We start from the raw sequence: 12,995 nt of genomic DNA, 5'->3' as shown, positions 1-12,995 counted from the left end.
AGTGGGGTAAGGATTAGAATACAAGAGGATAAAAGAGTAATTTTCAACCACTGTGCTGTGAGAGGATTTTGGGTGTAAAACAAAAATTTTTTTTGTTGTTGTTTTTTTTTTTTTTTTTTTTTCTTTTTTGAGACAGAGTCTCACTCACTATGTCGCCCTGGGTAGAGTGTCGTGGTTATAGCTCACAGCAACCTCAAACTCTTGGCTTAACTGATTCTCTTGCCTCAGCCTCCCAAGTACCCGGGACTACAAGGCGCCTGCCACAACATCCAGGTATTTTTTTTGTTGGCAGTTGTCATTGTTGTTTTAGCAGGCCTGGGCCAGGTTCGAACTGCCAGCCTCGGTGTATGTGGCTGGTGCCCTACCCACTGAGCTATGGGCACCACCTCAAAGCATTTTTTTTTTTTTTTTGAGATAGAGTCTCAAGGCACGGCTCACAAACTCCTGAGCTTACGCGATTCTCTTGTCTCAGCTTCCCAGGTAGCAGGGACTACACGCACCTGCCACAACATCTGGCTATTTTGTTGATGATGTTGCTGTTGTAGTAATTGTCATATTGCTTTAGCTGGCCCAGGCCAGGTTTGAATCCTCCAGCCTTGGTATATGTGGCTGGCGCCCTAGCCACTGAGTCATGGCGCTGCCTACCACAAAAATTTTTAAAGATCATTACTTAAATTATTTTCAAAAGAAGTTCAAAGCACAGTAAGTATAGTCTTTTTTTCTGATCAACGTAACTTAAGCATGCAGTGGAAGTTTAACTGTAAGTTCAAGTGTGCCATGAGATAAAAAAAGGTTGAAAAACACTGGGATAGGCTGGGCGTGGTGGCTCACACCTACACTCTGGTAGGCTGAGGGAGTGGATCGTCTGAGCTCAGGAGTTCAGGACCAGCCTGTCTCTAGTAAAAATAGAAAAACTAGCCAGGTGTTGTGGTAGACGCCTGTAGTCCCAGTTACTCAGGAGGCTGAGACAAGAGGATTGCTTGAGCCGAAGAGTTTGAGATTGCTGTGAGCTATGATGTCATACCACTCAACCCCAAGGTGATGGAGTAAGACTCTGTCTCACTGGGATAGAGATGTAACTAACATGTAAAGCTCGCTTGGTTTCTGATTTCTTTAAATTTTGAAAAGGGTAACAAAAAACAATTATTAGGGAACAACTGGAAAAATCTGAACACGATATTAGAAAATATTGAGAAATTGTTTAATTTTTACAGCTCCGTGCCTGTAGCTCAAGTAGATAAAAGCGCCAGCCACATAAAGCAGAGCTGGTGTGTTTGAATCCAGCTCAGGCCTACCAAACAACAATGACAACTACAACCAAAAAATAGCCAGGCATTGTGGTGGGCACCTGTAGTCCCAGCTACTTGGGAGGCTGATGCAAGAGAATCGCTTAAGCCCAGGAGTCTGAGGTTGCCGAGAGCTGTGACGCCATGGCACTCTACCGAGGTCAACATAGTGAGACTCTGAATCAAAAAAAAAAAAAAGGGTGGAACCTGTGGCTCAGTGAGTAAGGCGCTGGCTCCATATACTGAGGGTGGTGGGTTCGAACCGGCCCCTCCAAACTGCAATAAAAAAGATAGCCGGGTGTTGTGGTGGGTACCTGTAGTCCCAACCACAAGAGAAATGTCTAAGCTCAAGAGCTGGAGGTTGCTGTGAGCTGTGATGCCATGGCGCCATGGTACTCTACCGAGGGCGACAAGGTTGAGTCTAAAAAAAAAACAGAAATTGTTAAATTTTTATGGAGGTGATAACTGGATACAGTTTTAATTTTTTTTGGAGACAGAGTCTTACTTTGTTGCCCTCGGTAGAGTGCCATGCTGTCATAGCTCACAGGAACCTCAAACTCTTGGGCTCAAGCTATCCTCTTGCTCAGCCTCCCAAGTAGCTGGGACTATAGGCACCCACCACAACACCTGGCTAGTTTTTTTTTGTTTTTTTTTAAAAAGAGACATGGCTGGCTCTTGCTCAGGTTGGCCTTGAACCTTGTGAGCTCAGGCAATCCACCCACCTCAGCCTCAGTGCTAGAATTACTTCATCTCTGTGTGTGTGCATGCGTGAAGCAGATATAGTTTTCTTTTTTTGTACAGAGTCTCACTTTATCATCCCTCTGTAGAGTGCCGTGGCATCACACAGGTGACAACAACCTCCAACTCCTGGGCTTAGGCGATTCTCTTGCCTCAGCCTCCCAAGTAGCTGGGACTACAGGCGCCCGCCACAACGCCCGGCTACTTTTTGTTGCAGTTTGGCTGGGGCCGAGTTTGAACCCACCACCCTTGGTATATGGGGCCAGCGTCCTATCCACTGAGCCACAGGTGCTGCCCGTAGATATAATTTTTAAAGAGAATGTCATAAAAAATTTTTTCTTTATTCTTTATTTCTTTATATGCAAGTGCATATTAAGTATTTAGGGATAAAGTGTCACAAGATTTGCAATCTACTCTGAAATGTTTCATAAAAATAAAAGATGAAGCAAATCTGGGCAAATGTTATCAGGGGTCCTCAAACTTTTTAAACACAGAGCCAGTTCACTGTCCCTCAGACCATTGGCGGGCCGGACTATAGTTTAAAAATAAAACTATGAACAAATTCCTATGCACACTGCACATATCTTATTTTGAAGTAAAAAAACAAAACGGGAACAAATACAATCACACCGCTGCATGTGGCCCGTGGGCCGTAGTTTGAGGACCCCTGAATATGTTAGTATGCATAATGGCTCTTCAGACTTTTTTAGTAAATTTAAAATTTTTCTTTTTGTTTGGCCAGGGCTGGGTTTGAACCCACCACCTCCGGCATATGGGACTGGTGCCCTGCTCCTTGAGCCACAGGCGCCACCCAAATTAAAAATTTTTCATAATAAAAAACTAAAAAAGGAAACTTAAAAAAATGTCAGAACATTAGGAGAAAAAGAAAACTAACTCACTTCTTTTTTTTTTTTTTTTTGTAGAGACAGAGTCTCACTTTATCACCCTCGGTAGAGTGCCGTGGCATCACACAGCTCACAGCAACCTCTAACTCTTGGGCTTAGGCGATTCTCTTGCCTCAGCCTCCCGAGCAGCTGGGACTACAGGCGCCCGCCACAACACCCGGCTATGTTTTTGTTGCAGTTTGGCCAGGGCTGGGCTTGAACCCACCACCCTCGGCATATGGGGCTGGTGCCTTACTCACTGAGCCACAGGCGCCGCCATAACTCACTTCTATTATCACTCTATTTCCTTGCTCTGTTTTAAAGCAAAAGTCTTGGAAAATATTATCTATTCTTACTCTTTCTAAGTGCTCTCCTTCATTTCTCTAAAACCCTACTTCATTCAAATCCAATCCATCCACTGAACCTGACTCAAAGTGACCACATTTCTGAATTCGATGATTTTTTTCTTACTCCTTGAGGTTCTGCTTCTAGTAATGGCTGGGTAGCTCCTATTAGACCAGCTGTTCCAAAGTATCAACTATAAGTTGGGCTCATGCCTACAATCTTAGTATTTTGGGACGCTGAGGTGGGAGGATCCCTGGAACCGAAGAGATCAAGATCAGCCTGAGTAAGAGTGAGACCTCATCTCTACTAAAAATAGAAAAATTGGCTCGACACCTGTGGCTCAAGTGGCTAAGGCGCCAGCCACATACACCTGAGCTGGCAGGTTCGAATCCAGCCCAGCCCGCTAAACAACAATGACAGCTGCAACGACAACAACAAAAAATAGCCGGGTGCCTGTAGTCCCAGCTACTTGGGAGGCGGAGGCAGGAGAATTGCTTGAGCCCAGGAATTGGAGGTTGCTATGAGCTGCAATACCATGGCACTTTATCCAGGACAATAGCTTGAGGCTCTGTCTCAAAAAAAAGAAAAATTAGGCTTGGTGCCCATAGCTCAGTGGTTAGGGCACTGGCCACATACACTGGGGCTGGCGGGTTTGAACCTGGCCTGGGCCTGCTAAACAACGACAACTACAACAACAAACTAGCTGGGCATTGTGGCAGATGCCTGTAGTCCCAGCTACTTGGGAGGCTAAGGCAAGAGAATTTAGTAAGCCCAAGAGTTTGAGGTTGCTGTGAGCTATGACTGCCATAGCACTCTACCAAGGGTGCCATAGTGAATCTCAAAATAAACAAAGAAAAGAAAAATTAGCTGGGTGTTGTGGCTGGTGCCTGTAGTCCCAGCTACTTGGGAGGCTGAAGCAGGATTGCTTGAACCTAGGAATTTGAGGTTGCTGTGAGCTAGGGTGATGCCACAGCTTTCCAAACTGGGTGACTGAGTGAGACTCTGTCCATTAAAAAAAAAACAAAAAAACCCAACTACTAAACTGCAGACAAAGTATAAAAACAACTACCTCCTTAGTCCAGCTAAATTAACTGCCTGATAAAACAAAAACGTCATTATTATTTGGGGAAATATAACCTAATCCAAAATTCATGTAATACATCAGTCATAACATGCAAGATATGGTCTCAAATTAGTAGACATGGAAGGAAATAGGAAACCCACTGTCAAGAGAAGATACAATGAATGAGATCAACCCTAGGACAATCCAGATGTTGGAAATTAGCAGACAAGGATCTTTCTTATTTATTTATTTTTTGAGACAGAGTCTTACTTTGTCACCCTCAGTAAAGTGCTGTACTGTCATAGCTCACAGCAAGCTCATGCTCTTGGATTCAAAGGATTTTTTGCTTCAGCCTCTCAAGTAGCTGGGAGTACAGGCAGCCACTACAATGCCTGGCTATTTTTAGAGATGGGGTCTTGCTTTTGCTCAGGCTGGTCTCAAACTTGTGAGCTCAGGCAATACACCCACCTTGGCCTCCCAAAGTGCTAGGATTACAGGCGTGAGACACAGCCCAGCAGACAAGGATCTATAGCAGCTACTGCAACTGAAGGAAAACAGTCCTACAATGACTTTTAAAAGGCAGTAAATCTCAGCAAAGAAATAGAAGGTATTAAAAGGAACCAAATGGGCCAGGCATGATAGTTGAAATCCTAGCTAGCACTCTGGGAGACAAAAGCAGGACAATCACCTGAGCTCAGGAGTTCAAGATCAGCCTGAGAGAGTTGAGACCCTGTCTCTACAAAAACTTAGCAAGGCGTGGTGTTTTGTGCCTGTTGTCCCAGCTACAGTGGTATGCACCTGTAGGCCCAGCTACTCAGGAGGCTGAGTTAGGAGGATTGCTTGAACCCAGGAGTGTGAGGTTGCAGTGAGCTACGACAATGCTATTGAACTCTCTATCTGGGTAACAGAGTGAGAGTACACAATCCTGTCTTCAAATTAACAAAAATCAAAAGAAAAAAGAACCAAATGGCAATTTTTCTTTCTTTCTTTTTTTTGAGACAGTGTCTTACTCTGTGGAGTGCAGTTGTTGTCATCATACTTCACTGCAACCTGAAACTTCTGGGCTCAAGTGATCCTCCTGCCTCAGCCTCCTGAGTAGCTGGGACTACAGGTGCATACCACTGTGCTCAGCTAATTTCTCTATTTTTAGTAGAGGTGGGGTCTCACTCTTGTTCAGGGTGGTCTTGAACTCCAGAGCTGAAGTGATCCTCCCACCTCAGCCTCCTTAGTAGCTATGACTAGAGGAATTATTACTATGCCCAGCTAATTTTTCTATTTTTAGTAAAAACAGCGGTCTTACTCTTGTTCAGGCTGGTCTTGAGTTGCTGGCCTCAAGTAATCCTCCCAACCTGGCCTCACAGAGTGGTAGGATTACAGGCATGAGGTATTGCACCTTGCCCATGATCCTCTTCTCTACAAGTACTTCATTACCCAGCCTCAAAGTTTCATTCTGCCCACACTTTTTTATCTCTGGCCCAAAAGTGTCTACTAAACTCCATCTATCCATCTGCCTGTTCGACATCTCCACTTAAATGTCTAACATTCTGGCATGGTGGCTCCACACCTGTAATCCTAGCACTTTTGAAGACTGAGGTAAAAGGACTGCTTGAGGCTAGGAGTTAAAGACAAGCCTAGGCAACATAGTGAGATTCTATCGCTAAATCCCTAAATTAAAAAAATTTTTTTTTAAATTAGCCACTTATGGTGGCACAAGACTGAAATATCAGCTATTTGGGAGGCTAAGGCAGGAGGATCACTTGAGCTTAGAAGTTTGAAACCAGCCTCATCTCAAAAAGTAAACAAATAAATAAATAAAAATAAACAAATAAATAAAACCTGAAGTTATCATAAATTCTTCTCTTAATCTTACACTGTACATTCAGTTCATCAGGTAATGGATTCTGCTGGATTCACCTGAAAAATATACCCTGAATAAAATTATTACTCACCACCTTTACTATTACTACCTTGACCCCAGCTACTGCCAACTCTTGCCTAGATTCCTACAAAGGCTTCTGTACTGATTACCTTGCTTCTATCCCAGCCCTTAAAATCCATTGTCAAAAAAAAAAAAAAGGCATTGTCCTGGGGCGTGGCTCAGTGGCTGTGTGGCTGAGTGGCTCAGTCAGTAAGGTGCTGGCCCCAAATACTGAGGGTGGTGGGTTCAAACCCGGCCCCGGCCAAACTGCAACCAAAAATAGCCGGGCATTGTAAGAGTAAGAGTAAGAGCAAGAACCCCATTTCTAATAATGCAGAAAAAAAAAAAAAAAAACCCTTGTAGCTCAGTGGGTAGGGTGCAGGCCACACACACCAAGGCCGGCAGGTTCAAACCTGGCCTGGGTCAGCTAAAGGAACAATGAATGATAACTGCAACAAAAAAATAGCTAGCTGTTGTGGCGGGTGCTGGTAGTCCCAGATACTTGGGAGGCTGAGGCAAGAGAATTGCTCATGCCCAAGAGTTTGATGTTGATGTGAGCTGTGATGCTATGGCACTCTACCCAAGGCGACAGCTTGAGACTCTGGTCTCAAAAAAAAAAAAGAAAAACAAATAGCTAGGCACCCTAGTGTATGCCTACAGTCCCATCTATTCAGGAGGCTGAGATATGAGATAGCAGGATCACTTGAACCTAGGAGTTTGAGGTTGCTGTGAGCTAGGCTAAGGCCATGGCACTCTAGCCTGGGGCAACAGTGAGACTCTGTCTTAAACAAAACAAACAAACAAAAAGAATCTCATCCTTTTACAGTCAGATCAAGTAACCTTTCCTCAAAACCCTAAAATGGCTTCCTCTGTCCCTCAGAGGAAAAACCAAAGCCTCACAAAGGTCTTCAAAGGCCCCACATGGGCCGGGCATAGTGGTTCACACCTGTAATCCTAGCACTCTGGGAGGCCCAGGTGGGTGTATCGCCTAAGCTGACGAGTTCAAGACCAGCCTGAGCCAGAGAGAAACCTCTCTAAACAGCTGAGTGTTGTGGTGGGTGCCTGTTAATTCCAGGTACTCGGGAGGGTGGGGCAAGAGAACTGCTTAAGCCCAGGAGTTTGAGATTTCTGTAAGCTGTGTTGTGGCATCACTGAGGGCGACACTGAGACTCTGTCTCAAACAAAAAAACGCCCCACATTAACTGGTCCCTTACTTCCCCTCTGACCAGTCCTTGTATGACTCTCTCTCCTCTCGCTTATTCTAGCATCAAATGACTTCTCTGCTGTCCTCTATCTCAAGAGACACATTCCTGCCTAAAGGTCTTTACAATGCTTCTTCCCTTTTCCTGGGTCTATACAGCTAACCTCACCTTCTCCCAAATCAGATGTCACCTTCATAGGGCCTATCTTAATCATCCTATTTAAAAATCACAACTTGCTCCTCCAAATTAATGAGTTAATCCTATGCCACTCTAAATTTTTTTAAGCATGTACCACTTTTTTAACATACTGGACCATTTACTTATTTCTCATTATCATCTCCTTACTTGCATGTTAAATTTCACAAGGGCAAATGATCTTTGTCTCTTTTTCTTTCTTTTTTTTTTTTTTTTTGAGAACAGCGTCTCAAGTGTCACTCTGGGTAGTGCCGTGGCATTATAGCTCACAGCAATCTCCAACTCTTGGGTTTAAGGGATTCTCTTGCCTTAGTCTCCCAAGTAGCTGGGACTATAGACACCCACCACAACACCTGGCTATTTTTTTTTTGGCCGGGGCTGGGTTTGAAACCGCTACCTCCGGCATATGGGACCGGCGCCCTACTCCTTAAGCCACAGGCGCCGCCCTTGGCTATTTTTTTTTTTGTTGTTGCAGTTGTCCTTGTTTTAGCTGACCCCGGTCAAGCTCAAACCCGCCAGCCTCGGTGTATGTGGCTGGTGCCCTCCCCATTGAGCTACGGGTGCCGCCCTGATCTTTGTCTCTTTTATCCACTGATGCAACCCATAACTGAATGATCATTAAATGCCACAGAAGAGGAGCAGATAAAATGCCTCTTGCAGTAGCAGGTGGTACAGGAGCAAAGAAACTGGTCCACTTGTGCACCTCTGCCTACCTGCCTCCATTATCATCCTGTACCTCTTTATCCCTGCTCATCACTTTCTAGCCACATGGCCTTGTTGATTAAGTATAGCAAAACTGTCCTATCATAGGGTCTTTGCTCTAGTGATCACCCCTGTCTAGCAGAGTTTTTCTGTCTTCTTGGCATGGCTAGATCCCTCTTGTCATCACTGGTCTATACTTCAATGTCACATCTTCAGAGCAGCCTTCTTTGCCATCCAATCTGACGTTCCTACTCAGTCACTTTCTTACCATAATCCTACTTTAATTCTGTGTCTAGCCCTAATTATTACCTGAAATTTTCTTATTGGTCAACTACTTTTAATAGATGCCCTGCCTGCCATATCAGTTCCAACTACACGCTCCAAAGTAGGCTCCATGGAATAGTCTTTATTGTTCTATTCTCTCCTGTATCCCAAGCACCTAGAACTGTGCCTGACACAGTGCTTATTGACTGGAGAACTGGGTCCCATGGGTGAACAGGATTCACGGTACTCTTTCAAAGGGCATCAAGCTGTCCCTGGGGACTTCAAAATACCAATCCAATACCAAGAAAAGGCTCCCCTGTTTGGGATGAGAGAGATAGCATCTCACCTCTGAATGGTTTCTTCCTGTTCCTTAACCATGTGTGCCAACTGTTGAAAGATGGAGCCCAGCTCAACAATTGTAGACTCAATGTTTTGCATGGTGTCTGCACGACTCTGAATGTAGGAATCCTTTGGGAAAGGACAAAGCACATTAACAGCATAAGCTTCTTCAGGGTGAGGCCTGAGTTTTTAAGACCCAGTCATTCTGCCCAGGGCACACTTCAAACACTCCCTTGCAGACCACAGACAACAGAGGAACTGATCATTGCCAGTTCAGAGCCTGAGTACCTGCTCATCAATGAGCTGCAGCTGCTGGCTGGTCCGAGAATCCATCATGTCAATGGCCACATCCCTGGAGGCACGGGACTCTGCCCCCAAAACCACAGCACCACCCCCTAGGGGAGAAAAGAGGACATGGAACATCTTAATGGTTAAAAAGATAGGGTTAAGGCCCACATGGTCTGGATTTGAATCACAGCTCTGGCACTTACTAGCCTTGTGACCTTGGACAGGTCATTTAACCTCTCTGAGCCTCAGTTTCCTCACCTGTAAAGTAGGGGATAATACCAGTTGCTTTCTCAAAGGTTGGTTGTAATTGAATGAAAGAGTATTAATGAAGTATATGAAAAATATTACATATTGTTTTTCTTCCAAGTAAGACTGAATTCATCCCTGACAGTGAGAATGTGGGAAACGATGTGTGGATCATGAATCTCAAGAATCCATTCTGCCCCGAGAGACAAAGCCTAGCAACTTCCTTGCCCTTCCGTTCTCCTACTCAACATCTGCCTTTAGAGAATGCCATCATAACTAGCGTAATTAACCAGTCTTACCTCTGAAGGCTTCCCATATTGCCTGTGACTTACCCAGGTGGTTGGGGGCAAGAGGCAAGGCTGATACAGGCGCCCGAGAGAACTGCTCCCTCCGACTCCTCTGCTGCTTCAGGTTCTGGGGTTAGAGGAGAAATGCAAAGGTCCTGAGGCCACTAGAAAGCAGGGACATTAGAGAGATCCCTCCTGTTGGTCCCATAATCCTGTGGAACTTGTCTCTCTCCCATTTTCCTCTTGGACCCTTACCCCCGCATTCTTATCCCGCCTACAGGTTCTTCTCACCTCTGTCCTCACTTCTAAAACTGATTTGAAGTCATTGGACATGGAAGCCAGTTTTGACTAGAAGAAAAGGAATGGGTCAGCCAAAGATAACACCTTCCTCCCCTTTACACATCCCTCCCTTCTTCCTCAGATCCTACCTGCAAAGAGACCACAATGGTGTTGGAATGTGTTTGCAGGTGCCGGCCACTCTGGCTGCCCTTGGCTCTCACGAAATCCTGAAGTTGAGCAATTTGTTTGTTGAGGCTATTGATGTCCTGGTAAAAAAGAGCCCACAGAAAAGTATTAACCAAGGAATCCTAAGCCATCATCTCTCCCTGTGGGTGGAAGTTGCTAGCATGAATGAAAATATCCCACACAGACCCGGAAGTATCTGCTAGGATTTTCCAAGATCTGGTGTTTACCCTGGTTCAGTCCCTACAGAAAAGAGCCAGAAAGAGGCAAAACAGGACCTCATGCATTTGCAAAAGACTTTTTTACCCCTCTACTCTATTGCACTGCTCTACTCTGTGAGGCAATGCTCATGGACTCAGAACCCTTTTAAAGCCAAAAACCTGGACTCAGAACATAATGACCAACAAAGCACCTGGACAGTACTTAGGAAAAGGGGAAAGTCAAAGGCACATAGTTTCCCAGAGGCATCAATGAAATGATTTTTATACAAAGAATTCCTTTTAGAAATGATTATTACAAAAGAGAAAAAGCTGTGATTTTTCCAAAGTCACACAAAATGAGTTAGTAGCCAGCCAGGGTTTCCAAACCAGACCAATGTGCCATCTGCTCCTCAGTTCAGCTTGACAAAGGTTAGGTGAGACAAGGAACCAGAAAGCTTGCTCCAGTATAACCAGAGCCAGGGAGGGACCACAGGAAGGAGAGCAGATGGAAAGAGTCAAGAATAGTGAGTGTAAGAAACAGGTTAAAGAAAAAGCCAGATTAGACAACTTCTAGAATCCCTTCAATTAATATCCCAACCCCATTTGTTCTCATGAGATCCTTGAACTCATTTCCACTGATGATCAGTCTGTTCTTTGGGGAGTTTTCAGTCTTCTTATAGCCATGCATCCAAAACTGCATTTTAGGTTTTTTCCCCCACAAACTCTCCTCCCCTGGGAGTTACAGTTTAGAAAATGATACCACTTCCCATCTAGGCTAGAAGTCACATATTCACATTTCCTTAACACACCCATATGCCACAATGGAACTATAATCTACTGAGTGCTGAGTATGGATGTAGTACTGTGTCAGCAACATCTTTTTGGGCCAGGCACATTGGCTCATGCCAGCAATTCTAGTACTCTGGGAGGCCAAGGCAGGTGGACTGCCTGAGCTCACAAGTTTGAGACCAGCCTGAGCCAGACAGACTCCATCTCTAAAAAATAGCCAGGCATTGTGGTGGGCGCCTGTAGTCCCAGCTACTTGGAGAGGTTGAGGCAAGAGAATCGCTTGAGCCCAAGAGTTTGAGATTGCTGTGAGTTGTGACACCATGGCATTCTACCAAGGGCAACAAAGTGAGACTCTGTCTTAAAACAAACCCCAAAACAGACAACAACAACAAAAACACAGCAGCTTTTCATTTGTTTATCATGTGCCATATAACATGCCAACCAGCTTATAACTTTACCTTTATCCTTAAACTTAAATGTATAAAACTAAAGAAATCCTAATCCCCACCCCCTACCAAAAGCCATTCGCCTCTTTTCCATTTTGTTAATTGGCACCACCATTCTCCAGACACTCAGACCAAAACTGAAGCCATCCTCAATTCTTTTCCTTGAATCCATATGGAACTTATTAGGAACCCACAGAGAATCTGCCCGATTCCAATATACACTCTATGTTTTGTTTAGTTGTTTTTTTAAAGATAGGTCTTACTAAGTCACCCAGGCAGGTCTCAAATTTTTGGGCTCAAGCAATCTACCTGCCTCAACTCCCCAAGTGGGTGAGACTACAAGAGGCCATGCTACCATACCCAGCTCCAACATATACTATGACTCTCTCCAATTACCTGCTTCTGTACTGAACCCACCTTAGTCCACTCTTTTCTCTCTAAAAAAATCTCCAAGAGCCTCCTAAGTGACTGCCCTCTTCCCAGTTTGCCTTCCTAAAATCCATTCTCTATACAGCAACCAAAGTGATCTTTTTAAACCCCAAATTATGGTATTTCATCCCCTTAAAATCTCCCTAGTTTAGATACAACCTGAACTCCATAGCTGGCATGTACAGGCTCTCCTGTCTGACCCATACCCATTTTTCTGACCCTATCCCCTACCAGTTTCCTTACTTGCTACACTGTAGCCACACTGCCCTCCCTGCCCCCCGGCCCCAAGATACCCAAACTTCAGGACATTTTCCTTTGCTATTCATTCCCACTTTCTGGAATATGCTCCTGTGAGATCTCTGGATGACTATATTTTCTTCATCATTCGGTTCTCAAATGTTACTTCTTCAGCCAGGCCAGCCTAGATCATCCCATCTAAAGCAGTCTCAGAGGCCAGGCACAGAGGCTCATGCCTGTAACCCTACTACTCTGGGAAGCCAAGGCAAGTAGACTGCTTCGGCTCAGGAGTTTGACACCGGACTGAACAAGAACGAGACCCTGTCTCCACTAAAAAATAGAAAAACTAGGCTCAGCGGACATGCCAAACAATAATGACAACTACAACCAAAAAATAGGCGGGTGTTGTGGCGGGCGCCTGTAGTCCCAGCTACTCTGGAGGGTGAGACAAGAGAATTGCTTAAGCCTAAGAGTTTATGGTTGCTGTGAGCTGTGATGTCACAGCACTTTTTTTTTTTTTTTGGTCACAGCACTCTTGTGGTTGACATAGTGAAACTCTGTCTCAAAAAAAAAAAAAGAAAGAAAAACTAGCCAGGCGTTGTGACAGGCACCTGAAGTCCCACGTACTCAGGAGGCTGAGCCAAGAGAATAACTTGAGCCTAAGAGTTTGAGGTT

At 44.7% G+C, this 12,995-nt stretch overlaps 1 protein-coding gene across 3 annotated transcripts in view; it reads right to left on the bottom strand.

Moving 5' to 3' along the window:
* Nucleotides 1–12,995, bottom strand: part of STX5 (syntaxin 5) — a 29,582-nt gene that overhangs the window by 11,798 nt on the left and 4,789 nt on the right. For 2 of the 3 annotated variants that reach the window (XM_053562250.1, XM_053562251.1), the window contains exons 6-10: nt 10,186–10,302; nt 10,049–10,105; nt 9,803–9,884; nt 9,225–9,331; nt 8,944–9,065 (exon numbers count right to left, since the gene is read on the bottom strand). In XM_053562250.1, the coding sequence (XP_053418225.1) occupies nt 8,944–9,065; nt 9,225–9,331; nt 9,803–9,884; nt 10,049–10,105; nt 10,186–10,302 (485 nt within the window). Of the gene's footprint in view, nt 1–8,943; nt 9,066–9,224; nt 9,332–9,802; nt 9,885–10,012; nt 10,106–10,185; nt 10,303–12,995 lie in introns of all 3 variants that reach the window. The other variant, XM_053562249.1, reaches the window with a different exon arrangement.

The sequence above is a fragment of the Nycticebus coucang genome, chromosome 14 (assembly GCF_027406575.1).
Source record: "Nycticebus coucang isolate mNycCou1 chromosome 14, mNycCou1.pri, whole genome shotgun sequence".
Taxonomy (NCBI): domain Eukaryota; kingdom Metazoa; phylum Chordata; class Mammalia; order Primates; family Lorisidae; genus Nycticebus; species Nycticebus coucang.
The sequence above is the reverse complement of the archived record's forward strand: the minus strand, read 5'-3'. Positions and strand labels throughout refer to the sequence as shown.